The sequence below is a fragment of the Ranitomeya imitator genome, chromosome 1 (genome assembly GCF_032444005.1).
Source record: "Ranitomeya imitator isolate aRanImi1 chromosome 1, aRanImi1.pri, whole genome shotgun sequence".
NCBI classification, from domain to species: Eukaryota; Metazoa; Chordata; class Amphibia; order Anura; family Dendrobatidae; genus Ranitomeya; species Ranitomeya imitator.
The window spans coordinates 574,593,089-574,621,009 of NC_091282.1; the positions used below are offsets into that span (position 1 = coordinate 574,593,089).

General features: G+C 45.7%; 1 protein-coding gene and 1 long non-coding RNA gene across 3 annotated transcripts in view; one reads left to right on the top strand and one right to left on the bottom strand.

The window, feature by feature from the left end:
* RNF126 (ring finger protein 126) overlaps window positions 1-5,073 on the bottom strand; it is a 78,631-nt gene extending 73,558 nt beyond the window's left edge. The window contains exon 1 of one of the 2 annotated variants that reach the window (XR_011321614.1): window positions 4,770-5,073. Coding sequence is in view for 1 of the 2 variants with exons in the window: in XM_069767834.1 (XP_069623935.1) it covers window positions 4,770-4,844 (75 nt within the window). In the remaining variant the exon portion in view is untranslated. The remainder of the gene's footprint in view (window positions 1-4,769) is intronic. The other variant, XM_069767834.1, reaches the window with a different exon arrangement.
* The window catches only part of LOC138679914 (uncharacterized), a 71,601-nt gene continuing 48,569 nt past the window's right edge, over window positions 4,890-27,921 (top strand). The window contains exon 1 of the long non-coding RNA XR_011321615.1: window positions 4,890-4,940. This is a non-coding gene — a long non-coding RNA (uncharacterized lncRNA). The remainder of the gene's footprint in view (window positions 4,941-27,921) is intronic.

Genomic DNA, 27,921 nt, shown 5'->3' on the forward strand with positions numbered 1-27,921 from the left:
CTGCACTGATCGGACAGGAGGTCCTAATATTTCAGCATCTCCTGTGTGATTATGCTGTGATTGCTTAGTCAGATTGACTGACCAATCAAAGCGATCTGAGTGCAGCGACAGATGGTATGGGTCCCTGCACCTCTTCCCATGACAATCATCTGTGTGACCGCTGTCAGCACAGAACTGTCACTGCAAGTTTGCAGCATCCAACCAGCAGCGTTTACTGATAGTGTGCACCTACCCCAACAGCTCACTTACATAAAACAAAAAAGTGAATTTCTCTGGAATAAGTAATTGCATCAACAAATATGAAGGTATAATTTTATTCAGCTTCCTATGACCTATATGTCTATATAGACGACTAAGGAGGGTTACATAGTTATTAAGGTTGAAGGAAGACTATAAGTCCATCTAGTTCAACCCACAGCCTAACCTAACATGCCCTAACATGTTGATCCAGAGGAAGGCAAAAAAAAAACCCATGTGGCAAAGAGTAAGCTCCACATTGGGGAAAAAATTCCTTCCCGACTCCACATACTGCAATCAGACTAGTTCCCTGGATCAACGCCCTATCAAGGAATCTAGTGTATATACCCTGTAACATTATACTTTTCCAGAAAGGTATCCAGTCCCCTCTTAAATTTAAGTAATGAATCACTCATTACAACATCATACGGCAGAGAGTTCCATAGTCTCACTGCTCTTACAGTAAAGAATCCGCGTCTGTTATTATGCTTAAACCTTCTTTCCCCCAGACGTAGAGGATGCCCCCTTGTCCCTGTTTCAGGTCTATGATTAAAAAGATCATCAGAAAGGTCTTTGTACTGTCCCCTCATATATTTATACATTAACATAAGATCACCCCTTAGTCTTCGTTTTTCCAAACTAAATAGCCCCAAGTGTAATAACCTATCTTGGTATTGCAGACCCCCCAGTCCTCTAATAACCTTGGTCGCTCTTCTCTGCACCCGCTCCAGTTCAGCTATGTCTTTCTTATACACCAGAGACCAGAACTGTGCACAGTATTCTAAGTGTGGTCGAACAAGTGACTTGTATAGAGGTAAAATTATATTCTCCTCATGAGCATCTATGCCTCTTTTAATGCATCCCATTATTTTATTTGCCTTTGTAGCAGCTGCCTGACACTGGCCACTGAATATGAGTTTGTCATCCACCCATACACCCAGGTCTTTTTCATTGACGGTTTTGCCCAGAGTTTTAGAATTAAGCACATAATTATACATCTTATTACTTCTACCCAAGTGCATGACCTTACATTTATCCCCATTAAAGCTCATTTGCCATTTATCAGCCCAAGCTTCTAGTTTACATAAATCATCCTGTAATATAAAATTGTCCTCCTCTGTATTAATTACCCTGCACAGTTTAGTGTCATCTGCAAATATTGAAATTCTACTCTGAATGCCCCCTACAAGGTCATTAATAAATATGTTAAAAAGAAGAGGGCCCAATACTGACCCCTGTGGTACCCCCACTGCTAACCGCTACCCAGTCCGAGTGTGCTCCATTAATAACCACCCTTTGTTTCCTATCCCTGAGCCAGCTCTCAACCCACTTGCACATATTTTCCCCTATCCCCATTATTCTCATTTTATGTATCAACCTTTTGTGTGGCACCGTATCAAAAGCTTTTGAAAAGTCCATATACACTACATCCACAGGGTTCCCTTGGTCCAGTCCGGAACTTACCTCTTCATAGAAACTGATCAAATTAGTCTGACATGAACGGTCCCTAGTAAACCCGTGCTGATACTGGGTCATGAGGTTATTCCTCTTCAGATACTCCAGTATAGCATCCCTTAGAATGCCCTCCAGGATTTTACCCACAGTAGAGGTTAAGCTTACTGGCCTATAATTTTCGAGTTCAGTTTTTGTCCCCTTTTTGAATATTGGCACCACATTTGCTATACGCCAGTCCTGTGGTACAGACCCTGTTATTATGGAGTCTTTAAAGATTAAAAATAATGGTCTATCAATGACTGTACTTAATTCCCGCAGTACTCGAGGGTGTATCCCATCCGGGCCCGGAGATGTCAATTTTAGTGATTTTTAGACGCCGCCGTACTTCCTGCTGGGTTAAGCCGGTGACATTTAATTGGGAATTTTTATCACTAGTCATTTTGTCTGCCATGGGATTTTCTTGTGTAAGTACTGATGAAAAAAAGTCATTTAGCATATTGGCTTTTTCCTCATCCTCATCCACCATCTCACCCAGACTATTTTTAAGGGGGCCAACACTATCATTTTTTAGTTTCTTACTATTTATGTAGTTAAAGAATATTTTAGGATTATTTTTACTCTCTCTGGCAATGAGTCTCTCTGTCTCAATCTTTGCTGCCTTGATTTGCTTTTTACACAATTTATTTAATTTTTTGTATTTATTTAATGCCTCCTCACTACCTACTTCCTTTAATTTACTAAATGCTTGCAATGCAATGGGTTGATCCCATTGACAGTTTCCCTGTAAAATGATTGTCAGCACAGACTGACTGTTCAGGCGCTTGGTGGCAGCCATTTATATACACCTTCCCACCGGTTTGTTTTCCCTCTGACAGCTCTGGCTTCATATCAAATTCATTTCAAAAGACTGACCGTCACATCCAAACATAGACTAAGTGTGAACAGGTGCTGAACCTAGAGTCGCCAACTCATATATAGTCAAATAAATAAGGCAGCACACTGCAGCGCTAAAACATGCAAACATGAAACACGAAAATTGAACTGCATTACTGCACTAGAAATATGAAAAATTAGAGCGTTTAGCGCATAAAAATGGCCAAATTTTTGTGTTGCATGTTTTAGCGCTGCAGTCTGCTGCCTTATTTACTTAACTATATACGAGTTGGCGACTCTAGGTTCAGCACCTGTTCACACTGAGTCTATGTTTGGATGTGACGGTCAGTTTTTTTAAATGTATTTTTTAGCCTTCTGATCTAGCACTCCACCTCCTAGTCACAGGTGTTTTAATTACAGCAGGTCCATTACCCCTCCATAGAGAGAATTTTAGTCTAAGAAGAGGTTTCACAGGTACCCATTCAGATGGAGACGTTTATTCTCAGCGAGGAAAGGCAAGTTTAGGACCTGGTATAAGAGAGATGCCCTAATGTGGCTACCAGGTACACATAAAATTGGCCATTTTTATGCGCTAAATGCTCTCATTTTTCATATTTCTAGTGCAGTAATGCAGTTCAATTTTTGGGTTTCATGTTTGCATGTTTTAGCGCTGCAGTGTGCTGCCTTATTTATTTTAGCTCTGGCTTCATAGACCCAGAGTAGGGTGGAGACAGTTGGAAACCAAGAAGGTGGATAGAAATGATTAGCAGCCATGACGCGCCAAGAACCTGTATTTGGTTTGGTCATTCTGCACTGACAGTCACTTCCATAATTCCTTGGTTTCCCCTGCCTAGTACCATTCACTTTAGCCTGATAGCTCACTGCATGAGTGATGTCAGTGATCTAGATGGGTTAGTATTTTTCTATACTTTTTTTTTAGTATTAACTAGGCTCAGTCTCACATTTTCCTTAAGGTTCCATATTTGGTCCAATATTGTCTTATAAAGTGCTTTGTGAAACTGTATTATGGGTAGTACATTGAGAAAGACAAAAGCTAAAGAAAAAAATAAATAAAAAGGTGATAACATTAACAGGTTTGTGAGAAGGGTTGGCTGATGGGATTTTCCAGTGGGAACTACATTTGTTTGCTAATATTATAAGAAACTTGCTCACACGGTAATAAACGGAATTGTTTTGCTCACCCTTGAGGAAAGGATAGAACTCTAGGTGAAAAACTGACATCTGAATGAGCCCTTAAAGGGGGTGCTCAGGTTTGAAAGTTATTTCATATCCTTGAATAGAGCATAACTTTCCAATAGCTGGGGGTCCGACCACCGTGTGAAGATCCCCAGCTGGATGAATTTTTTTTATTATTTTTTTTGGGGAGGGGGTTGATCATGTACACTACCGCTTCACTCATACCAATGGGAGCACAGCGCTCAGCGGTCTCTAGCACTCCCATTAGAATGAATGGGGCAACAGTGCATATGGTCGAATTCGCATTTGTCCAACAGTGGTTGGACCCTCAGCGATTGCAAAGTTATTCTATATCTGAAGATAGGGGATAACTTTCTAACTTAAGAATACTCCTTGAGAAAAGGTTAATTACCTCCAGCAGTCCCCAAAAAAACAGAGCAGAAGTGGGGGGGGGATGAAGGAACCCGGACCCCACCAAGCTAATAAGTGACTGCTTCATACTGGAATGACCTTTTAACAAAAGGCCACTGGAAAAGGGTTTTTTTCCAGAAAAAAAATAAAAGATTGCTTGTGAGACTGGCTGTAAGCCACATTAGCAAGGGGAGTGGGCGAGCAAGAAGGACCGATGTGCCCAAAGGCCCACAGAGAATGCACGACCACAGGCCAGGAGGCTTCCTGAGCAGGCCGGGGAGTTTACCTCAGGGCTGGACGGTAGTCAGGGAAACTGGCAGCTGCTGCCGCACATACTGGAGAGAACAGGAGGCAGCGCCATTTCTAGTCCCAGCATGAGGCTCGGCGCAATGTACTGACAGAACGTCCTGTTCCGGAGGCAGCAGCGGCCGTGCTAGGTGCCGGTCTGGCCTAATGAGCACCCGGTTCGTCGTTCCTCCCGCCCCCCGCACACATGACAGCAGCCGCCGCTGGGCTTCTCTCGCTTCCCTCACTCTCATTCCGAGTGGGAAGAGTCCTGCTTTCCGCCCCGTTGTTTCCTCTCTTTCCCATCTTACCGGCAGACGAGGACTGATCTCGGACGAACAGCTATGACAGAAGTACCGCCCGGCCTCCGGTAAAGCCTCCGCCATTTTCCGCTGCTCTGGAGATGACTCACAACTACGTCAATGCGCTGCGACCGATGGACGGAGAGCAAGAAGGACTAAATCGCCGAGAGAAAGTGCGAGGTGATAAAGGGTCAATGTTCGGGCGGGATGTGAGGGGGAGGTCAAGGTCAGAGGCAAGAAGTTGTCATAAAGGGCTCAGCCGTCAGCGAGAGTCGTGCTGTTGTGGATACACCTCGTTCTCCTAGTAACGTGTGTGTGTGTGTGTGTGTGTGTGTGTGTCAGCCCAAGGGGCGTGTGTGTGTGTGTGTGGCCTGGCAGCCCGAGGGGTGCCAGGTGTGTGTGTGTGTGGCCTGGCAGCCCGAGGGGTGCCAGGTGTGTGTGGCCTGGCAGCCCGAGGGGTGCCAGGTGTGTGTGTGGGGCCTGGCAGCCCGAGGGGTGCCAGGTGTGTGTGTGTGTGGGGCCTGGCAGCCCGAGGGGTGCCAGGTGTGTGTGTGTGGGGCCTGGCAGCCCGAGGGGTGCCAGGTGTGTGTGTGTGTGTGGCCTGGCAGCCCGAGGGGTGCCAGGTGTGTGTGGGGCCTGGCAGCCCGAGGGGTGCCAGGTGTGTGTGTGTGGGGGGCCTGGCAGCCCGAGGGGTGCCAGGTGTGTGTGGGGGGCCTGGCAGCCCGAGGGGTGCCAGGTGTGTGTGGGGGGCCTGGCAGCCCGAGGGGTGCCAGGTGTGTGTGTGTGTGTGGGGCCTGGCAGCCCGAGGGGTGCCAGGTGTGTGTGTGGGGCCTGGCAGCCCGAGGGGTTCCAGGTGTGTGTGGCCTGGCAGCCCGAGGGGTGCCAGGTGTGTGTGTGTGTGTGTGTGGCCTGGCAGCCCGAGGGGTGCCAGGTGTGTGTGTGGCCTGGCAGCCCGAGGGGTGCCAGGTGTGTGTGTGGCCTGGCAGCCCGAGGGTTGCCAGGTGTGTGTGTGTGTGGCCTGGCAGCCCGAGGGGTGCCAGGTGTGTGTGTGAGGGTGTGTGGCCTGGCAGCCCTAGGAGTGCCATGTGTGTGGCCAGGTAGCTGGGCAGCCCTAGGAGTACCGCGTGTGTGGCCGGGCAGCCTGTGGGATGCCATGTGTGAGTGAGGGGCAGGGCAGTCCGAAGGGTGCCTGGTGAGGATGGGTGTGCGACCTGGAAGCCCTAGAGGTGCTGTGTGTGAGGGGCCGAGCAGCCCTAGGGGTGCCGTGTGTGTAAGCGAGGGGCCAGGCAGCCCTCGGGGCGCCGTGTGTGTAAGTGATGGGCCAGGCAGGCCTCGGGGTGCCGTGTGTGTGGCCGGGCAGCCCGAGGGGCGCAATGTGCGAGTGAGGGGCTGAACAGCCCTAGGAGCGCTGTGGGTGTGTGAGAGGCCAGGCAGCCTTAGAAGCACCATGTGTGTGAGGGGCCAAGCAGCCCTAGGGGCGCTGTGTGTGTAAGTGAGGGGCCAGGCAGCCCTAGGGGCGCCGTGTGTGTAAGTTATGGGCCTGGCAGCCCTAGGGTGCCGTGTGTGTGGCCGGGCAGCCCAAGGGATGTCGTGTTTGAGTGAGGGGCTGGGCAGCCCGAGGGGCGTAGTGGGTGTGTGAAGGTCGGGTAGCCCGAGGGGTGCCGTGGGTGTGTGAGGGGCCGAGCAGCCTGAGGGGAGCCCTGTGTGAGTGAGGGGCTGGGCAGCCCTAGGAGCGCCGTGTGTGTGGCCGAGCAGCCCGACGGATGCCATGTGTGTGAGTGAGGGTCGGGCAGCCCGAGGGGCGCCGTGTGTGAGTGAGGGGCCAGGCAGCCCGAGGGGCGCCTTGTGTGAATGAGGTGCTGAACCTAAAGTTGCCAACTCGTATATAGTTAAGTAAATAAGGCAGCACACTGCAGCGCCAAAACATGCAAACATGAAATACGAAAACTGAACTGCATTACTGCACTAGAAATATGAAAAATGAGAGCGTTTAGCGCATAAAAATGGCCAATTTTATGTGTACCTGGTAGCCACATTTAGGCAAGTTTAGGACCCGGTATAAGAGAGATGCCCTAATGTACCGCTTAGCTGCAAAAAATCCTTACACAGACAAGCTGGACAAGACAAAACATGAAAATGCACTGAACTATAAGGCCCACAGCATGTGGACAGCAAAAACAAAGCCAGGACTTATCTTTGATGAAAAGCACAGCATTTAACCGGTGGCCTGCTAAATCCTGATCAAAGAAGGAACTTAGAGCCGACACCTGAACTTTTAAGGTGCTAGGTGAGAGACCTAGCTCCAGACCTTTTTGGAGAAATTCTAATATCTGAGCGATATTGGGATGGAATGGATCAGGTTTGTTTGGGTCACACCAAGAAGAAATTTTTTTCCAGACCTTGCCATAAATGGCATTAGTTACAGGCTTTCTACTATTTTGTAGGGTTTTAATGACGTCATCTGAGAGACCCCTAGCTCTCAGAATCTCGGCCTCAGTAACCAGGCTGCCAGTTTTAGCTTGTGTATGTCTGGGTATAGCAGTGGTCCTTGATGAAGAAGGTCTGCTATCTGAGGTAGAGGTATCGGGCCTTCCAGAGCCATGTCAGCTCCTTCCTGGCCACATTGGTGCTACCAGAATTGTTGTGACTTGATCCCTCCGGATCTTCTGTAAAGTTCTTGGCCACATGTCAGTGCCAGTTGTCCATTGTTTTTGGAGGATTCACATCCCTTACTGGTCTCTCCTGTTTGCTGTGCTTTTCCTGGCTTTGTTTTTGCTGTCCACATGCTGTGGGCCTTATAGTTCAGTGCATTTTCATGTTTTGTCTTGTCCAGCTTGTCTGTGTAAGGATTTTTTGCAGCTAAGCGGTATCTCTGGAGATGCAGATATACCCTCCATGTCTTTAGTCAGATGCGGAGTTTTGTATTTTCTGTGGTGGATATTTTCTAGTGTTTTAATACTGACCGCATAGTTATCTGTCCTATTCTTTCTTTCTAGCTAGTAAGGCCTCCTTTGCTAATCCTGATTTCAGTCTGCGTTTGTCATTTCCCTCTCCTCTCACAATCAATATTTGTGGGGGGCTGTCTATCCTTTGGGGATTTTCTCTGAGGCAAGATAGTTTTCCCGTTTCTATCTTTAGGGGAAGTTAGTCCTTAGGCTGTGTCGAGGTGTCTAGGGAGTGTTAGGTACATCCCACGGCTATTTCTAGTTGCGCTGCTAAGTTCAGGGTCTGCGGTCAGTACAGGTACCTCCTTCTCCAGAGTACGTCACATGCTGCTCCTAGGCCACCAGATCATAACAGTACAACTGGCCAACAATGAGTTAATTGCATCTCAGAAGAAGGGAGGAAAGGTTTTGAGCCATTTTTTTTTCCTTAGCCTGTTTTGTCTTTTCCTCACTCTTAATCTCTGGGTGGCTGCGGAACCTAGTAATAACATGAATGTTCAGGAGTTAGTTTCTCGTGTGGATCAGCTTGCTGCTAGGGTACAGGGTATTTCAGATTATATTGTTCAGACTCCTGCCTTATAACCTAAGATTCCCACTCCTGATTTATTCTTTGGTGACAGATCCAAATTTTTGAGTTTCAAAAATAACTGTAAACTGTTTTTTGCATTGAGACCCCGGTCCTCTGGTGATCCCATTCAGCAGGTTAAAATCATCATATCCCTGCTGCGTGGTGACCCACAGGATTGGGCATTTTCCCTGGAAACTGGCAATCCTGCTTTGCTTAATGTTGATTCTTTCTTTCAAGCATTGGGGTTATTGTATGATGAGCCTAATTCTGTGGATCAAGCTGAGAAGATCTTGTTGGCCCTGTGTCAGGGTCAAGAAGCGGCAGAATCGTATTGCCAGAAATTTAGAAAATGGTCTGTACTGACTAAATGGAATGAGGATGCCTTGGCGGCAATTTTCAGAAAGGGTCTTTCTGAATCCGTTAAAGATGTTATGGTGGGGTTCCCCACGCCTGCTGGTCTGGGTGATTCTATGTCTCTGGCCATTCAGATTGATCGGCGCTTGCGCGAGCGCAGAGTTGTGCACACTGTGGCGTTGTCCTCTGAGCGGAGCCCTGAGCCTATGCAGTGTGATAGGATTTTGTTTAGAGCTGAACGACAAAGATTCAGGCGTCAGAATAGGTTGTGTTTTTACTGCGGCGATTCTGCTCATGTTATTTCTGATTGCCCTAAGCGTACAAAGAGAATCGCTAGTTCTGTTACCATCAGTACTGTACAACCTAAATTTCTGTTATCTGTGACCTTGATCTGCTCATTATCATCATTTTCTGTCATGGCATTTGTGGATTCAGGCGCCGCTCTGAACTTAATGGACTTAGAATTTGCCAGACGTTGTGGTTTCCCCTTGCAGCCTTTGCAGAACCCTATTCCTTTAAGGGGCATTGATGCTACTCCTTTGGCTATAAATAAACCTCAGTTTTGGACACAGCTGACCATGCGCATGGCGCCAGCCCATCAGGAAGATTGTCGTTTTCTGGTGTTGCATAATTTGCACGATGATATTGTGCTGGGTTTTCCATGGTTACAGGTACATAATCCGGTGTTAGATTGGAGATCTATGTCTGTGACTAGTTGGGGTTGTCAGGGGGTTCATGGTAACGTTCCTTTGATGTCAATTTCCTCTTCCCCCTCTTCTGAAATTCCTGAGTCTTTGTCAGATTTCCAGGATGTATTCGATGAGCCCAAATCCAGTTCCCTTTCCACCGCATAGGGACTGTGATTGTGCTATTGATTTGATTCCAGGTTGTAAGTTCCCTAAGGGCGACTTTTCAACCTGTCTGTGCCAGAACATGCCGCCATGCGGAGCTATATTAAAGGGAACCTGTCACCCCGTTTTTTGAGATTGAGCTATAAATACTGTTAAATAGGGCCTGCGCTGTGCGTTACTATAGTGTATGTAGTGTACCCTGATTCCCCATGTATGCTGAGAAATACATTTCCCGAACTCGGCTTTGGGAAAATGGCTGCCGCGATCTCTAATGCGCACGCGCGGCATCCCGCGGCCATTTTCCTGAAGCCCCGTGCAGCAGAGCACTCCATCTGCGCACGCGCGGCCCCAGGAAGATGGCCGCCCCCACCGATGCAAGGGATTACAGCGCAGATCGCGCGCTGTGTCTTCACGTGGGCGCAGGGAAGTCGGAACTCTGGACATGCGCACACCACTACGCCACCAACGGAAAGCTGGGGAAGAAAAGAGCGCTGTGAACACGCCCACCTGACCAGACCAGCCTGATTGACAGGCGAAAACGGCGACTTTGGTAATGTATTTCTCAGCATACATGGGGAATCAGGGTACACTACATACACTATAGTAACGCACAGCGCAGGCCCTATTTAACAGTATTTATAGCTCAATCTCAAAAAACGGGGTGACAGGTTCCCTTTAAGGAGTCTTTGGAGAAGGGGCATATTCGGCCATCTTCTTCACCATTGGGAGCAGGGTTTTTTTTTGTTGCCAAGAAGGATGGCTCCTTGAGACCCTGTATTGATTATCGCCTCTTGAATAAGATCACGGTCAAATTTCAAGACCCTTTGCCTTTGCTTACTGATTTGTTTGCTAGGATTAAGGGGGCTAGGTGGTTTACTAAGATTGACCTTCGAGGGGCATATAATCTTATTCGTATTTAGCAGGGTGACGAATGGAAAACTGCATTTAATACGCCCGAAGGCCATTTTGAATACCTTGTGATGCCATTCGGACTCTCTAATGCCCCATCTGTGTTCCAATCCTTCATGCATGATATCTTTCGGAGTTATCTTGATAAATTCATGGTTGTATATTTGGATGATATTTTGATTTTTTCCGATGATTGGGAGTCTCATGTGAAACAGGTCAGGATGGTATTTCAGATCCTCCGTAATAATGCTTTATTTGTGAAGGGGTCAAAGTGCCTCTTTGGAGTGCAGAAGGTTTCTTTTTTGGGCTTCATTTTTTCTCCCTCATCTATAGAAATGGATCCGGTTAAGGTTCAGGCCATTCATGATTGGATTCAGCCCACATCTGTGAAGAGCCTTCAGAAATTCTTGGGCTTTGCTAATTTTTATCGTTTCATTGCCAACTTCTCCAGTGTGGTTAACCCCTTCCGGACCCATGACGCCACGTAGGCGTCATGAAAGTCGGTGCCAATCCGACCCATGACGCCTATGTGGCGTCATGGAAAGATCGCGTCCCTGCAGATCGGGTGAAAGGGTTAACTCCCATTTCACCCGATCTGCAGGGACAGGGGGAGTGGTAGTTTAGCCCAGGGGGGGTGGCTTCACCCCCTCGTGGCTACAATCGCTCTGATTGGCTGTTGAAAGTGAAACTGCCAATCAGAGCGATTTGTAATATTTCACCTATTATAACTGGTGAAATATTACAATCCAGCCATGGCCGATGCTGAAATATCATCGGCCATGGCTGGAAATACTAATGTGCCCCCCCACCCCCCGATCTGTCCGGTACACTGCTCCGGCTCCCCTCCGTCCAGTGCTCCGCTCCCCCCCGTGCTCTTGTCCGCTCCCCCCGTGCTCCAATCACCCCCCCGTGCTCCAATCACCCCCCCTGCACTCCGGTCCACCCCCCCCGGTGCTCCGTTCCACCCCCCCGTGCTCCATTCCAGCCCCCCCGTGCTCCGTTCCACCCCTCCCGCGCTCCGATTCCCCCCCCCCCGCGCTCCGATTCCCCCCCCCCCGTGCTCCGATCCCCCCCCCGTGGTCCCCCCCCACCCCATCATACTTACCGATCCAGCCGGGGTCCCGTCCGTCTTCTCCCTGGGCGCCGCCATCTTCCAAAATGGCGGGCGCATGCGCAGTGCGCCCGCCGAATCTGCCGGCCGGCAGATTCGTTCCAAAGTATATTTTGATCACTGAGATAGATTATATCTCAGTGATCAAAATAAAAAAAAATAAAAAATTTTTTTCCACTAATGTTAGGGTTAGGGTTAGGGGTAGGGGTAGGGCTAGGGTTAGGGGTAGGGTTAGGGCTAGGGTTAGGGTTTCGGTATGTGCACACGTATTCTGGTCCTCTGCGGATTTTTCCGCTGCGGATTTAATAAATCCGCAGTGCTAAACCGCTGCGGATTTATGGCGGATTTACCGCGTTTTTTTCTGCGCATTTCACTGCGGTTTTACAACTGCAATTTTCTATTGAAGCAGTTGTAAAACCGCTGCGGAATCCGCACAAAGAAGTGACATGCTGCGGAATGTAAACCGCTGCGTTTCCGTGCAGTTTTTCCGCAGCATGTGTACAGCGATTTTTGTTTCCCGTAGGTTTACATTGAACTGTAAACTCATGGGAAACTGCTGCGGATCCGCAGCGTTTTCCGCAGCGTGTGCACATACCTTTAGAATTAGGCTATGTGCACACTGTGCGGATTTGGCTGCGGATTGGCCGCTGCGGATTCGCAGCAGTATTCCATCAGGTTTACAGTACCATGTAAACATATGAAAAAACAAATCCGCTGTGCCCATGGCGCGGAAACGCTGCGTTGTATTTTCCGCAGCATGTCAATTCTTTGTGCGGATTCCGCAGCGTTTTACACCTGTTCCTCAATAGGAATCCGCAGGTGAAATCCGCACAAAAAACACTGGAAATCCGCGGAAAATCCGCAGGTAAAATGCAGTGCCTTTTACCCGCGGATTTTTCAAAAATGGTGCGGAAATATCTCACACGAATCCGCAACGTGGGCACATAGCCTTAGGGTTAGGGTTGGAATTAGGGTTGTGGTTAGGGTTGTGATTAGGGTTATGGCTACAGTTGGGATTAGGGTTAGGGGTGTGGGGGGGTTAGTGTTGGAGTTAGAATTGAGGGGTTACCACTGTTTAGGCACATCAGGGGTCTCCGAACGCAACATGGCGCCACCATTGATTCCAGCCAATCTCGTATTCAAAAAGTCAAATGGTGCTCCCTCACTTCCGAGCCCTGACGTGCACCCAAACAGTGGTTTACCCCCACATATGGGGTACCAGCATACTCAGGACAAACTGCGCAACAATTACTGGGGTCCAATTTCTCCTGTTACCCTTGTGAATCTAAAAAAATGCTTGCTAAAACATAATTTTTGAGGAAAGAAAAATGATTTTTTATTTTCACGGCTCTGCGTTGTAAACGTCTGTGATGCACTTGGGGGTTCAAAGTGCTCACCACACATCTAGATAAGTTCCTTGGGGGGTCTAATTTCTAAAATGGGGTCACTTGTGGGGGTTTCTACTGTTTAGGCACACCAGGGGCTCTGGAAACGCAACGTGACACCCGCAGACCATTCCATCAAAGTCTGCATTTCAAAACGTCACTACTTCAATTCCAAGCCCCGGCATGTGCCCAAACAGTAGTTTACCCCCACATATGGGGTATCACCGTACTCAGGAGAAACTGGACAACAAATATTGGGGTCAAATTTCTCCTGTTACCCTTGGGAAAATTAAAAAATTCTGGGCTAAATAATTATTTTTGAGGAAAGAAAACGTATTTATTATTTTTACGGCTCTGCATTATTAACTTCTATGAAGCACTTGGGGGTTCAAAGTGCTCACCACACATCTAGATAAGTTCCTTTGGCGGTCTAGTTTCCAAAATGGTTCACTTGTGGGGGGTTTCTACTGTTAAGCCACATCAGGGGCTCTGCAAACGCAACGTGACACCCACAGAGCATTCCATCAATGTCTGCATTTCAAAACGTCACTACTTCACTTCCGAGCCCCGGCATGTGCCCAAACAGTGATTTACCCCCACATATGGGGTATCAGCGTACTCAGGAGAAACTGGACAACAACTTTTGGGGTCAAATTTCTCCTGTTTTCCCTTGGGAAAATAAAAAATTGCAGGCTAAAAGATCATTTTTGAGAAAATAATTTTTTTTTTTTTATTTTCATGGCTCTGCGTTATAAACTTCTGTGAAGCACTTGGGGGTTCAAAGTCCTCACCACACATCTAGATTAGTTCCTTTGGGGGTCTAGTTTCCAAAATGGTGTCATTTCTGGGGGATCTCCAATGTTTAGGCACACAGGGGCTCTCCAAACGTGACATGGTGTCCGCTAATGATTGGAGCTAATTTTCCATTTAAAAAGCCAAATGGCGTGCCATCCCTTCCGAGCCCTGCCGTGCGCCCAAACAGTGGTTTACCCCTACATATGGGGTATCAGCGTACTCAGGACAAACTGGACAACAATATTTGGGGTCCAATTTCTCCTATTATCCTTGGCAAAATAGGAAATTCCAGGCTAAAAATTCATTTTTGAGGAAAGAAAAATTATTTTTTATTTTCATGGCTCTGCGTTATAAACTTCTGTGAAGCACCTGGGGGTTTAAAGTGCTCAATATGCATCTAGATAAGTTCCTTGGGGGGTCTAGTTTCCAAAATGGGGTCACTTGTGGGGGAGCTCCAATGTTTAGGCACACAGGGGCTCTCCAAACGCGACATGGAGAGAAATTGCCCAACAAATTTTATGATCCATTTTATCCTACTGCCCATGTGAAAATGAAAAAATTGAGGCGAAAAGAATTTTTTTGTGAAAAAAAAGTACTTTTTCATTTTTACAGATCAATTTGTGAAGCACCTGAGGGTTTAAAGTGCTCACTAGGCATCTAAATAAGTTCCTTGGGGGGTCTAGTTTCCAAAATGGGGTCACTTGTGGGGGAGCGCCAATGTTTAGGCACACAGGAGCTATCCAAACGTGACATGGTGTCCGCTAAAGAGTGGAGCCAATTTTTGATTCAAAAAGTCAAATGGCGCTCCTTCCCTTCCAAGCCCTGCCGTGCGCCCAAACAGTGGTTTACCCCCACATATGAGGTATCAGCGTACTCAGGACAAATTGGACAACAACTTTCGTGGTTCAGTTTCTCCTTTTACCATTGGGAAAATAAAAAAATTGTTGCTAAAAGATAATTTTTGTGACTAAAAAGTTAAATGTTCATTTTTTCCTTCCATGTTGCTTCTGCTGCTGTGAAGCACCTGAAGGGTTAATAAACTTCTTGAATGTGGTTTTGAGTACCTTGAGGGGTGCAGTTTTTAGAATGGTGTCACTTTTGGGTATTTTCAGCCATATAGACCCCTCAAACTGACTTCAAATGTGAGGTAGTCCCTAAAAAAAAAGGTTTTGTAAATTTCGTTGTAAAAATGACAAATCTCTGGTCAAATTTTAACCCTTATAACTTCCTAACAAAAAAAAATTTTGTTTCCAAAATTGTGCTGATGTAAAGTAAACATGTGGGAAATGTTATTTATTAACTATTTTGTGTCACATATCTCTCTGGTTTAACAGAATAAAAATTCAAAATGTGAAAATTGCGAAATTTTCAAAATTTTCGCCAAATTTCCGTTTTTATCACAAATAAATGCAGAATTTATTGACCTAAATTTACCACTAACATGAAGCCCACTATGTCACGAAAAAACAATCTCAGAACCGCTAGGATCCGTTGAAGCGTTCCTGAGTTATTATCTCATAAAGGGACACTGGTCAGAATTGCAAAAAACGTCAAGGTCTTTAAGGTCAAAATAGGCTGGGTCATGAAGGGGTTAAACCTCTGACCGATTTGACGAAGAAAGGCGCTGATGTGACGAATTGGTCCGCCGCGGCTGTTTCTGTTTCTGCCTTTCAGGAGCTTAAACGCCGATTTACTTCTGCCCCTGTGTTGCGTCAGCCGGATGTTTCTCTTCCATTTCAGGTTCAGGTTGACGCGTCTGAGATTGGGGCAGGGGCCGTTTTGTCTCAGAGGAATTCTGATGGTTCCTTGATGAAACGGTGTGCCTTCTTTTCTCGGAAGTTTTCGCCTGCGGAACGCAATTATGATGTCGGCAATCGGGCGTTGTTGGCTATGAAGTGGGCATTTAAGGAGTGGCGACATTGGCTTGAGGGGGCCAATGTTGTGAATTCTGCTCTTGGGCTCCCTCCAGTGGTTATGAGTGGTAGCGCTGCGGTAGTTGGATCGCAGCATTTATCAGGTGTATCTATTTTTTGCAATCTGGGCTGGGCTATTTAGTCCTGCTTTATCCTTTAGTCAGTACCAGTTGTCCATTGTTTTTGGAGGATTCACATCCATACCTGGTCTCTCCTATTCTGCTGTTCATTTTAACAAAGATAAGTTCTGGCTTTGTTTTTGCTGTCCACCTGCTGTGGACCTTATAGTTCTGTGCATTTTCATGTTTTGTCTTGTCCAGCTTTGTCTGTGAAGGATTTTTTGCAGCCAAGCTGTGTTTCTGGAGATGCAAATATACCCTCCATGTCTTTAGTCAGATGTGGTGATTTGTATTTTCTGTGGTGGATATTATCTAGTGTTTTAATACTGACCGCATAGTACTCTGTCCTATTCTTTCTTTTTAGCTAGTATGGCCTCCTATGCTAAATCCTGATTTCATGTCTGCGTATCTTATTTCCCTCTCCTCTCACAGTCAATATTTGTGGGGGGCTGTGTTTCCTTTGGGGATTTTCTCTGAGGCAAGATAGGTTTCCTGTTTCTGTCTTTAGGGGAAGTTCTTAGGCTGTGTCGAGGGGTCTAGGGAGTGTTAGGTACCCCCCACGGCTACTTCTAGTTGCGCTACTAAGTTCAGGGTTTGCGGTCAGTACAGGTACCACCTTCTCCAGAGTACTGTTGTGAATTTCGCTCTTGGGCTCCCTCCGGTGGTTGTAAGTGGCACTTTTGTGAGTTCTGCTCTTGGGCTCCCTCCTGTGGTTTTAAGTGGAATGGCTGCTCCTTGGATTTAGCAGTCTGCAGCTGCTTCCACTGATTGTCTTTCTGCTCGGCTATTTATGCCTGGCTCTTCCCTTCAGCTAGTTACACTTGTCAATGGTTCCTGGTTGGATTCACATCTCTCTTGGATTTCCCTGATATCCTGACCAGTTCAGCAAAGATAAGTCCTTTCTTTGCTCTTTTCTGTCCACATGTTGTAGACTTATTCGTTCTGTGCATTCTATGTTTTGTCCAGCTTGTCAGTATGGATTAATTCAGTTAAGCTGGAAGCTCTGGGAAGCAGATTTACCCTCCACACCTTTAGTCAGGTGTGGAGATTTTTGTAAACTCTGTGTGGATTTTTGTAGTTTTTAATACTGACCGCACAGTATTCCGTCCTGTCCTATCTAGCTAGACTGGCCTCCTGTGCTACATCCTGGTTTCATTCTACGTATGTCTTTTCCCTCTCCACTCACAGTCATTACTTGTGGGGGGCTATCTATCCTTTGGGGATTTTCTCTGAGGCAAGATAGTTTTCCTGTTTCTATCTTTAGGGGTAGTTAGTTCTCAGGCTGTGATGAGGTGCCTAGGGAGTGACAGGAGCATCCCACGGCTACTTCTAGTGTTGTGTTGAGCTTAGGGACTGCGGTCAGTACAGGTACCACCTCCTTCAGAGCTTGTCCCATGTTGCTCCTAAACCACCAGTTCATAACAGTTCAAGTGGCCAAAAATGAATTAAATGCATCTCAAAAGAAGGAAAAAAAAATTCTGAGCCAATTTTTTTTCTGTGCTTTGTTTTGTCTTTTTTTTCCTCTTGATCTCTGGGTGGTTCAGGATTTATGCTCTGGCATGGATGTTCAGGGTTTGTTTTCTCATGTGGATCAACTTGCTGCAAGAGTACAGAGTGTTGTGAATTCTGTTGTCGGGCTCCCTCCTGTGGTCATGAATGGTGCTTCGGCTGGTTCTGTCCATGGACTTCCTCTGGTGGGTGTTTCTGAGTTTCCTTCTACAGGTGACGAGGTTAATTCGTTAGCGGGCTGCTCTATTTAACTCCACTTAGATCTTTGCTCCATGCCACCTGTCAATGTTCCAGTATTGGTCTAGTTCACTCCTGGATCGTTCTTGTGACCTGTCTTCCCAGCAGAAGCTAAGTTCCAGCTTGTATTTCTTTGGTTTGCTATTTTTTTGTCCAGCTTGCTATTTTTATTGTTGTCTTGCTTGCTGGAAGCTCTGGGACGCAGAGGGAGTGCCTCCGCACCGTGAGTCGGTGCGGAGGGTCTTTTTTGCGCCCTCTGCGTGGTCCTTTTGTAGGTTTTTGTGCTGACCGCAAAGTAACCTTTCCTATCCTCGGTCTGTTCAGTAAGTCGGGCCTCACTTTGCTAAATCTATTTCATCTCTGTGTTTGTATTTTCATCTTTACTCACAGTCATTATATGTGGGGGGCTGCCTTTTCCTTTGGGGAATTTCTCTGAGGCAAGGTAGGCTTTATTTTTCTATCTTCAGGGCTAGCTAGTTCCTTAGGCTGTGCCGAGTTGCATAGGGAGCGTTAGGCGCAATCCTTGGCTATTTCTAGTGTGTTTGATAGGATTAGGGATTGCGGTCAGCAGAGTTCCCACGTCCCAGAGCTCGTCCTTTATTATCAGTAACCATAAGGTCATTCCGTGTGCTCTTAACCACCAGGTCCATTATTGTCCTGACCACCAGGTCATAACAACAGAGTATCCAAGATTATGTTGTCCATACTCCGGCTTTGGAGCCTAAAATTCCTACTCCTGATTTGTTTTTTGGGGACTGATCCAAGTTTTTGAACTTTAAAAATAACTGCAAATTGTTTTTTGCTTTGAAACCCCGTTCTTCTGGTGATCCCATTCAGCAAGTTAAAATCATCATATCCTTGCTGCGTGGTGACCCTCAGGACTGGGCATTCTCCCTTGAATCAGGGGATCCGGCATTGCTGAATGTAGACGCATTTTTTCAAGCGCTCGGATTATTGTATGACGAACCTAATTCTGTGGATCATGCAGAAAAACCCTGTTGGCCCTGTGTCAAGGTCAGGAAGCGGCAGAATTATACTGCCAGAAATTTAGGAAATGGTCTGTGCTCACTAAATGGAATGAGGATGCTCTGGCTGCTATTTTCAGAAAAGGTGTTTCTGAAGCCCTTAAAGATGTTATGGTGGGCTTCCCTACGCCTGCTGGTTTGAGCGAATCTATGTCTCTAGCCATTCAGATTGATCGGCGTCTGCGCGAGCGCAAAGCTGTGCACCATATGGCAGTGTCCTCTGAGCGAAGTCCTGAGCCTATGCAATGTGATAGGATTTTGACTAGAACAGAACGGCAGGAATTCAGACGTCAGAATAGCCTGTGTTTTTACTGTGGTGATTCTGCTCATGTTATTTCCGATTGCCCTAAGCGTACTAGGAGGGTCGCTAGGTCTGTTACCATTAGTACAATACAGCCTAAATTTCTCTTTTCTGTGACCCTGATTTGCTCATTGTCGTCCTTTTCTGTCATGGCATTTGTGGATTCAGGCGCTGCCCTGAACTTAATGGACTTAGAATTCGCCAGGCGCTGTGGTTTTTCCTTGCAGCCTTTGCAGAGCCCTATTCCTTTGAGGGGCATTGATGCTACACCATTGGCCAAGGATAAACCTCAGTACTGAACGCAGATGACCATGTTCATGGCTCCAGCACATCAGGAAGATTGCCGTTTTCTGGTGTTGCACGTTCCTTTGATGTCAATTTCCTCTTCCCCCTCTTCTGAGGTCCCTGAGTTTTTGTCGGATTTCCAGGATGTATTTGATGAGCCCAAGTCCAGTTCCCTTCCTCCACATAGGGACTGTGATTGTGCTATTAAAAGGAACCTGTCACCTGAATTTGGCGGGACTGGTTTTGGGTCATATGGGTGGAGTTTTCGGGTGTTTGATTCACCCTTTCCTTACCCGCTGGCTGCATGCTGGCTGCAATATTGGATTGAAGTTCATTCTATGTCCTCCGTAGTACACGCCTGCACAAGGCAAGATTGCTTTGCGCAGGCGTGTACTATGGAGGACAGAGAATGAACTTCAATCCAATATTGCAGCCAGCATGCAGCCAGCGGGTAAGGAAAGGGTGAATCAAACACCTGAAAACTCCGCCCATATGACCCAAAACCAGTCCCGCCAAATTCAGGTGACAGAGTCCCTTTAACTTGATTCCAGGTTGTAAGTTCCCTAAGGGCCGACTTTTCAATCTGTCTGTGCCAGAGCATGCCGCCATGCGGAGTTATGTTAAGGAATCTTTGGAGAAGGGGCATATTCGGCCGTCTTCGTCACCATTGGGAGCGGTTTTCTTTTTTGTTGCTAATAAGGATGGCTCCTTGAGACCCTGTATAGATTATCGTCTTCTTAATAAGATCACGGTCAAATTCCAATACCCCTTGCCTTTGCTTTCTGATTTGTTTGCTCAGATTAAGGGGGCTAGTTGGTTTACTAAGATTGACCTTCGAGGGGCATATAATCTTGTTCGTATTAAACAGGGTGACGAATGGAAAACTGCAGTTAATACGCCCGAAGGCCATTTTGAATACCTCGTGATGCCATTCGGGCTCTCTAATGCTCCATCTGTGTTCCAATCTTTCATGCATGATATTTTCCGCAATTATCTTGATAAATTCATGGTTGTATATTTGGATGATAGTTTGATTTTTTTCCGATGATTGGGAGTCTCCTTTTTGGAAGTGCATTTGAACAGCAAGGTTGATTGCTGTTGAGGGGAACTAGAAAAAAAAAATCTATAAATCTTCAGCATAGCGAGTGTGAGCGAGCTGAGTGTGGCCTGAGCGTAAGTGTGGACGGCGGTAAGTGTGACTTGTGATTCAGTGAAGAGGTATTTGGAAAGCCTTTAACAAATACCTGTGTGAATTGGTGTGAGTTGCTGAATTGGGGGTAGCTATATTCATAAGGGTTAACTTAGGGTGGGGGCTCATAGTTAAGGGTTTATAAGGGGCAGCTGTTTGGGGCTCAAGTCCTTTTTGGAAGTGCATTTGAACAGCAAGTTTGATTGCTGTTGAGGAAAACTAGAAAAAAAAAAATCTATAAATCTTCAGCATAGCGAGTGTGAGCGAGCTGAGTGTGGCCTGAGCGTAAGTGTGGACGGCGGTAAGTGTGACTTGTGATTCAGTGAAGAGGTATTTGGAAAGCCTTTAACAAATACCTGTGTGAATTGGTGTGAGTTGCTGAATTGGGGGTAGCTATATTCATAAGGGTTAACTTAGGGTGGGGGCTCATAGTTAAGGGTTTATAAGGGGCAGCTGTTTGGGGCTCAAGTCCTTTTTGGAAGTGCATTTGAACAGCAAGGTTGATTGCTGTTGAGGAAAACTAGAAAAAAAAATAAATCTATAAATCTTCAGCATAGCGAGTGTGAGCGAGCTGAGTGTGGCCTGAGCGTAAGTGTGGACGGCGGTAAGTGTGACTTGTGATTCAGTGACTTTGGAGTCAGGGAGTTTCCAAGGGAGGAATTACTGAATTGCTGTCTGTTTTGTATTAATATTTTGTATTTATTTTTTATTTTTTTTATTGAACTGTTCTGTCTGGTGCAATCCCCATTAGGAAATGTGCTCCACTCTTGTTAATGCCATCCAGTGCACATCTTGCCACATGTATGCAGTCCTTGAGCAGCCGATCGAGGGTGCATACTGCTGTGCGAGATGTGAGCACGTTGTGCATTTGGAAACCCAGATTCTGACTCTAAATGTGCAGCTGGCAACACTGAGATCCATAGACAATATGGAGAGGAGTCTTCTGCTCACGGAGCAGACGCTCAATGGGACAGATGAGGGGGGGGATGGTGGGATGGAGCTGCAGGACAATGAAGTAGCAAGCTGGGTGACAGTTAGGAAGCGGGGTAGAGGGAAGAGTGCTAGGGAGGCTAGTCCTGATCTGGAACACCCCAATAAGTTTGCTAAGTTGGCAGATGAGGGGGGTGCCAGTACAGGGGTAGCACTGCTGCAGCCAGGCATGTCCTCTGAAAGCCGGAGGAGTGACTGCTCCAGTAAGGAGGGAAATAGGAGAGCAGGGCAGGCCAGACAGGTGCTGGTAGTGGGCGACTCAATTATTAGGGGAACAGATAGGGCAATCTGTCACAAAGACAGGGATCGTCGAACGGTGTGCTGCCTACCTGGCGCTCGAGTCCGACACATCGCTGATCGGGTGGACAGATTACTGGGAGGGGCTGGTGAGGACCCAGCGGTCATGGTGCACATTGGCACTAATGACAAAGTTAGAGGTAGGTGGAAGGTCCTTAAAGATGATTTCAGGGAATTGGGCTGCAAGCTAAAAGCAAGGACCTCCAACGTGGTATTTTCCGAAATACTGCCGGTACCACGTGCCACGCCAGAGAGGCAACGGGAGATTAGGGAGGTTAATAAGTGGCTCAAGAATTGGTGTAGGAAAGAGGGGTTTGGGTTCCGGCAGAACTGGGCCGACTTCTCAGTTGGCTACAGGCTCTACGCTAGGGACGGGCTGCACCTCAATGGGGAGGGTGCAGCTGTGCTGGGGGAGAGAATGGCTAGAAGGTTGGAGGAGTGTTTAAACTAGGAATTGGGGGGGAGGGTATTCATTTTATAGGAGGGGAAGATAGTGCAGACAGAGACCTGGGCACAAATAAGGAAGTTGGGGGTGGCGGTGGCATGGGGGGTGGGGTCAGAACAGTTAATAATTTAAGAAATAGAAGTACAGAGAGGAACATAAAGTGCATGTATACTAATGCCAGAAGCCTCGCCAACAAAATGGACGAATTTGAACTAATGTTGTTGGAGCATAATTATGACATGGTGGGGATATCTGAAACGTGGCTGGATGAGAGCCATGACTGGGCTGTTATCTTGCAGGGCTATAGCCTGTTCAGAAATGACCGTACAGATAAGCGAGGGGGTGGGGTGTGTCTATATGTAAAATCGTCCTTAAAACCCATCCTGCGCGATAATATAGGTGAATTTAATGAAAATGTAGAATCCCTGTGGGTGGAGATAAGGGGAGGGGGAAAAAATAATAAATTACTGATAGGGGTTTGTTATAAATCTCCAAAAATAATGGAAGCAATGGAGAATATCCTCGTAAAGCAAATAGATGAAGCTGCGACTCAAGGAGAAGTCATTATGGGGGACTTCAACTACCCTGAAATAGATTGGGGAACAGAAACCTGCAGTTCCAGCAAAGGTAATCGTTTTTTGACAATTGTGAGAGACAATTACCTTTCACAACTGGTTCAGGACCCAACAAGAAGGGGGGCACTGCTAGACTTAATATTAACCAACAGGCCAGACCGCATATCAAATATAAGGGTTGGGGGTCACTTGGGTAATAGTGATCACAAAATAATAAGTTTTCATGTATCCTTTAAAAAGATGTGTAGTAGAGGGGTTACAAGGACACTAAACTTCAGGAGGGCAAATTTCCAACGGATGAGAGAGGATCTTGGTGCAATTAACTGGGACGATATCCTGAGACACAAAAATACACAAAGAAAATGGGAGACGTTTATTAGCATCCTGGATAGGACCTTTGCACAGTATATACAGTGGGGCAAAAAAGTATTTAGTCAGTCAGCAATAGTGCAAGTTCCACCACTTAAAAAGATGAGAGGCGTCTGTAATTTACATCATAGGTAGACCTCAACTATGGGAGACAAACTGAGAAAAAAAAATCCAGAAAATCACATTGTCTGTTTTTTAACATTTTATTTGCATATTATGGTGGAAAATAAGTATTTGGTCAGAAACAAAATTTCATCTCAATACTTTGTAATATATCCTTTGTTGGCAATGACAGAGGTCAAACGTTTTCTGTAAGTCTTCACAAGGTTGCCACACACTGTTGTTGGTATGTTGGCCCATTCCTCCATGCAGATCTCCTCTAGAGCAGTGATGTTTTTGGCTTTTCGCTTGGCAACACGGACTTTCAACTCCCTCCAAAGGTTTTCTATAGGGTTGAGATCTGGAGACTGGCTAGGCCACTCCAGGACCTTGAAATGCTTCTTATGAAGCCACTCCTTCGTTGCCCTGGCGGTGTGCTTTGGATCATTGTCATGTTGAAAGACCCAGCCACGTTTCATCTTCAATGCCCTTGCTGATGGAAGGAGGTTTGCACTCAAAATCTCACGATACATGGCCCCATTCATTCTTTCATGTACCCGGATCATTCGTCCTGGCCCCTTTGCAGAGAAACAGCCCCAAAGCATGATGTTTCCACCACCATGCTTTACAGTAGGTATGGTGTTTGATGGATGCAACTCAGTATTCTTTTTCCTCCAAACACGACAAGTTGTGTTTCTACCAAACAGTTCCAGTTTGGTTTCATCAGACCATAGGACATTCTCCCAAAACTCCTCTGGATCATCCAAATGCTCTCTAGCAAACTTCAGACGGGCCCGGACATGTACTGGCTTAAGCAGTGGGACACGTCTGGCACTGCAGGATCTGAGTCCATGGTGGCGTAGTGTGTTACTTATGGTAGGCCTTGTTACATTGGTCCCAGCTCTCTGCAGTTCATTCACTAGGTCCCCCCGCGTGGTTCTGGGATTTTTGCTCACCGTTCTTGTGATCATTCTGACCCCACGGGGTGGGATTTTGCGTGGAGCCCCAGATCGAGGGAGATTATCAGTGGTCTTGTATGTCTTCCATTTTCTAATTATTGCTCCCACTGTTGATTTCTTCACTCCAAGCTGGTTGGCTATTGCAGATTCAGTCTTCCCAGCCTGGTGCAGGGCTACAATTTTGTTTCTGGTGTCCTTTGACAGCTCTTTGGTCTTCACCATAGTGGAGTTTGGAGTCAGACTGTTTGAGGGTGTGCACAGGTGTCTTTTTATACTGATAACAAGTTTAAACAGGTGCCATTACTACAGGTAATGAGTGGAGGAAAGAGGAGACTCTTAAAGAAGAAGTTACAGGTCTGTGAGAGCCAGAAATCTTGATTGTTTGTTTCTGACCAAATACTTATTTTCCACCATAATATGCAAATAAAATGTTAAAAAAAACAGACAATGTGATTTTCTGGATTTTTTTTTCTCAGTTTGTCTCCCATAGTTGAGGTCTACCTATGATGTAAATTACAGACGCCTCTCATCTTTTTAAGTGGTGGAACTTGCACTATTGCTGACTGACTAAATACTTTTTTGCCCCACTGTACCATATGGGAATAAACATACTAGAAATAGGAGGAAACCAATATGGCTAAATAGAGCTGTAAGGGGCGCAATAAGTGACAAAAATAAAGCATTTAGAGAATTAAAGGAAGTAGGTAGTGAGGAGGCATTAAATAAATACAGAAAATTAAATAAATTCTGTAAAAAGCAAATCAAGGCAGCAAAGATTGAGACAGAGAGACTCATTGCCAGAGAGAGTAAAAATAATCCTAAAATATTCTTTAAGTACATAAATAGTAAGAAACTAAAAAATGATAGTGTTGGCCCCCTTAAAAATAGTCTGGGTGAGATGGTGGATGAGGATGAGGAAAAAGCCAATATGCTAAATGACTTTTTTTCATCAGTATTTACACAAGAAAATCCCATGGCAGACAAAATGTCTAGTGATAAAAATTCCCAATTAAATGTCACCTGCTTAACCCAGCAGGAGGTGCGGCGGCGTCTAAAAATCACTAAAATTGACAAATCTCCGGGTCCGGATGGGATACACCCTCGAGTACTGCAGGAATTAAGTACAGTCATTGATAGACCATTATTTTTAATCTTTAAAGACTCCATAATAACAGGGTCTGTGCCACAGGACTGGCGTATAGCAAATGTGGTGCCAATATTCAAAAAGGGAACAAAAACTGAACTCGGAAATTATAGGCCAGTAAGCTTAACCTCTACTGTGGGTAAAATCCTGGAGGGCATTCTAAGGGACGCTATACTGGAGTATCTGAAGAGGAATAACCTCATGACCCAGTATCAGCACGGGTTTACTAGGGACCGTTCATGTCAGATTAATTTGATCAGTTTCTATGAAGAGGTAAGTTCCGGATTGGACAAAGGGAACCCAGTGGATGTAGTGTATATGGACTTTTCAAAAGCTTTTGATACGGTGCCACACAAAAGGTTGATACATAAAATGAGAATAATGGGGATAGGGGAAAATATGTGCAAGTGGGTTGAGAGCTGGCTCAGGGATAGGAAACAAAGGGTGGTTATTAATGGAGCACACTCGGACTGGGTAGCGGTTAGCAGTGGGGTACCACAGGGGTCAGTATTGAGCCTTGAAAAACCCAATTACAATAGTACGGAATCTCAGAGACATATAACCACCAAAACGAGAAACAGAGATCCCTAAAAAATAACTTTTAATAATACCATTAAAAAACTATATTTATCCAAAATATTAATAAAAGAGTATTAAATGTACCTAATGGACCCTAGAATGAACTACAATGAGTCCTACCTGGCAGTGGAGGTTGGCACCCTACTTTGCTGCGGTTGGCGCCCCCACTCCTCGACGGCTTACCCTTTAAGGCCCTATTAAGGACCTATAATAGAAGAAAGGCTAAATACGCCCTACTCTCAACACCTATACTAATCACCTACCTGCCAGTGGAGGTTGGCACCCTAATTTACTGCGGTAGGCGCCCCCACTCAACGGCGGCTAGCCCTAGGGTCCCTAATAATCCCTAAGATTAAGGATAGACAAACAGATATTGTCCCACAAACACCGCGATACCCGTAGAAGAGAAAAAAAAAAAAAAACGAAAGAATAAGATCCCAAAAATAGATAAATAATAAATTTAATAATAACAAGAAATAACACTGTACTCTACTGCTATACCACAGAGGGTAAGCCAATAATGTTATAGTGGAAGCACTATGTTAGCCTCCAGGTAATATGATACTGCCCAAATACGGGTATGCTGGGTGCAGCAATATTAATGTCCACAAACCGCCAACCGCAGCAAAGTAGGGTGCCAACCTCCACTGCCAGGTAGGACTCATTGTAGTTCATTCTAGGGTCCATTAGTACATTTAATACTCTTTTATTAATATTTTGGATAAATATAGTTTTTTAATGGTATTATTAAAAGTTATTTTTTAGGGATCTCTGTTTCTCGTCAGTATTGAGCCCTCTTCTTTTTAACATATTTATTAATGACCTTGTAGGAGGCATTCAGAGTAGAATTTCAATATTTGCAGATGACACTAAACTCTGCAGGGTAATCAATACAGAGGAGGACAATTTTATATTACAGGATGATTTATGTAAACTAGAAGCTTGGGCTGATAAATGGCAAATGAGCTTTAATGGGGATAAATGTAAGGTAATGCACTTGGGTAGAAGTAATAAGATGTATAATTATGTGCTTAATTCTAAAACTCTGGGCAAAACCGTCAATGAAAAAGACCTGGGTGTATGGGTGGATGACAAACTTATATTCAGTGGCCAGTGTCAGGCAGCTGCTACAAAGGCAAATAAAATAATGGGATGCATTAAAAGAGGCATAGATGCTCATGAGGAGAACATAATTTTACCTCTATACAAGTCATTAGTTCGACCACACTTAGAATACTGTGCACAGTTCTGGTCTCCGGTGTTTAAGAAAGACATAGCTGAACTGGAGCGGGTGCAGAGAAGAGCGACCAAGGTTATTAGAGGACTGGGGGGTCTGCAATACCAAGATAGGTTATTACACTTGGGGCTATTTAGTTTGGAAAAACGAAGACTAAGGGGTGATCTTATGTTAATGTATAAATATATGAGGGGACAGTACAAAGACCTTTCTGATGATCTTTTTAATCATAGACCTGAAACAGGGCCAAGGGGGCATCCTCTGCGGTTGGAGGAAAAAAGGTTTAAGCATAATAACAGACGCGGATTCTTTACTGTAAGAGCAGTGAGACTATGGAACTCTCTGCCGTATGATGTTGTAATGAGTGATTCATTACTTAAATTTAAGAGGGGACTGGATACCTTTCTGGAAAAGTATAATGTTACAGGGTATATACACTAGATTCCTTGATAGGGCGTTGATCCAGGGAACTAGTCTGATTGCCGTATGTGGAGTCGGGAAGGAATTTTTTTCCCCAATGTGGAGCTTACTCTTTGCCACATGGTTTTTTTTTGCCTTCCTCTGGATCAACATGTTAGGGCATGTTAGGTTAGGCTATGGGTTGAACTAGATGGACACATAGTCTTCCTTCAACCTTAATAACTATGTAAGATTAAGGGGGCTAGTTGGTTTACTAAGATTGACCTTCGAGGGGCATATAATCTTGTTCGTATTAAACAGGGTGACGAATGGAAAACTGCATTTAATACGCCCGAAGGCCATTTTGAATACCTCGTGATGCCATTCGGGCTCTCTAATGCTCCATCTGTGTTCCCATCTTTCATGCATGATATTTTCCGCAATTATCTTGATAAATTCATGGTTGTATATTTGGATGATATTTTGATTTTTTCCGATGATTGGGAGTCTCATGTGAAGCAGGTCAGGATGATATTCCAGATTTGTGAAGGGGTCTAAGTGCCTATTCGGAG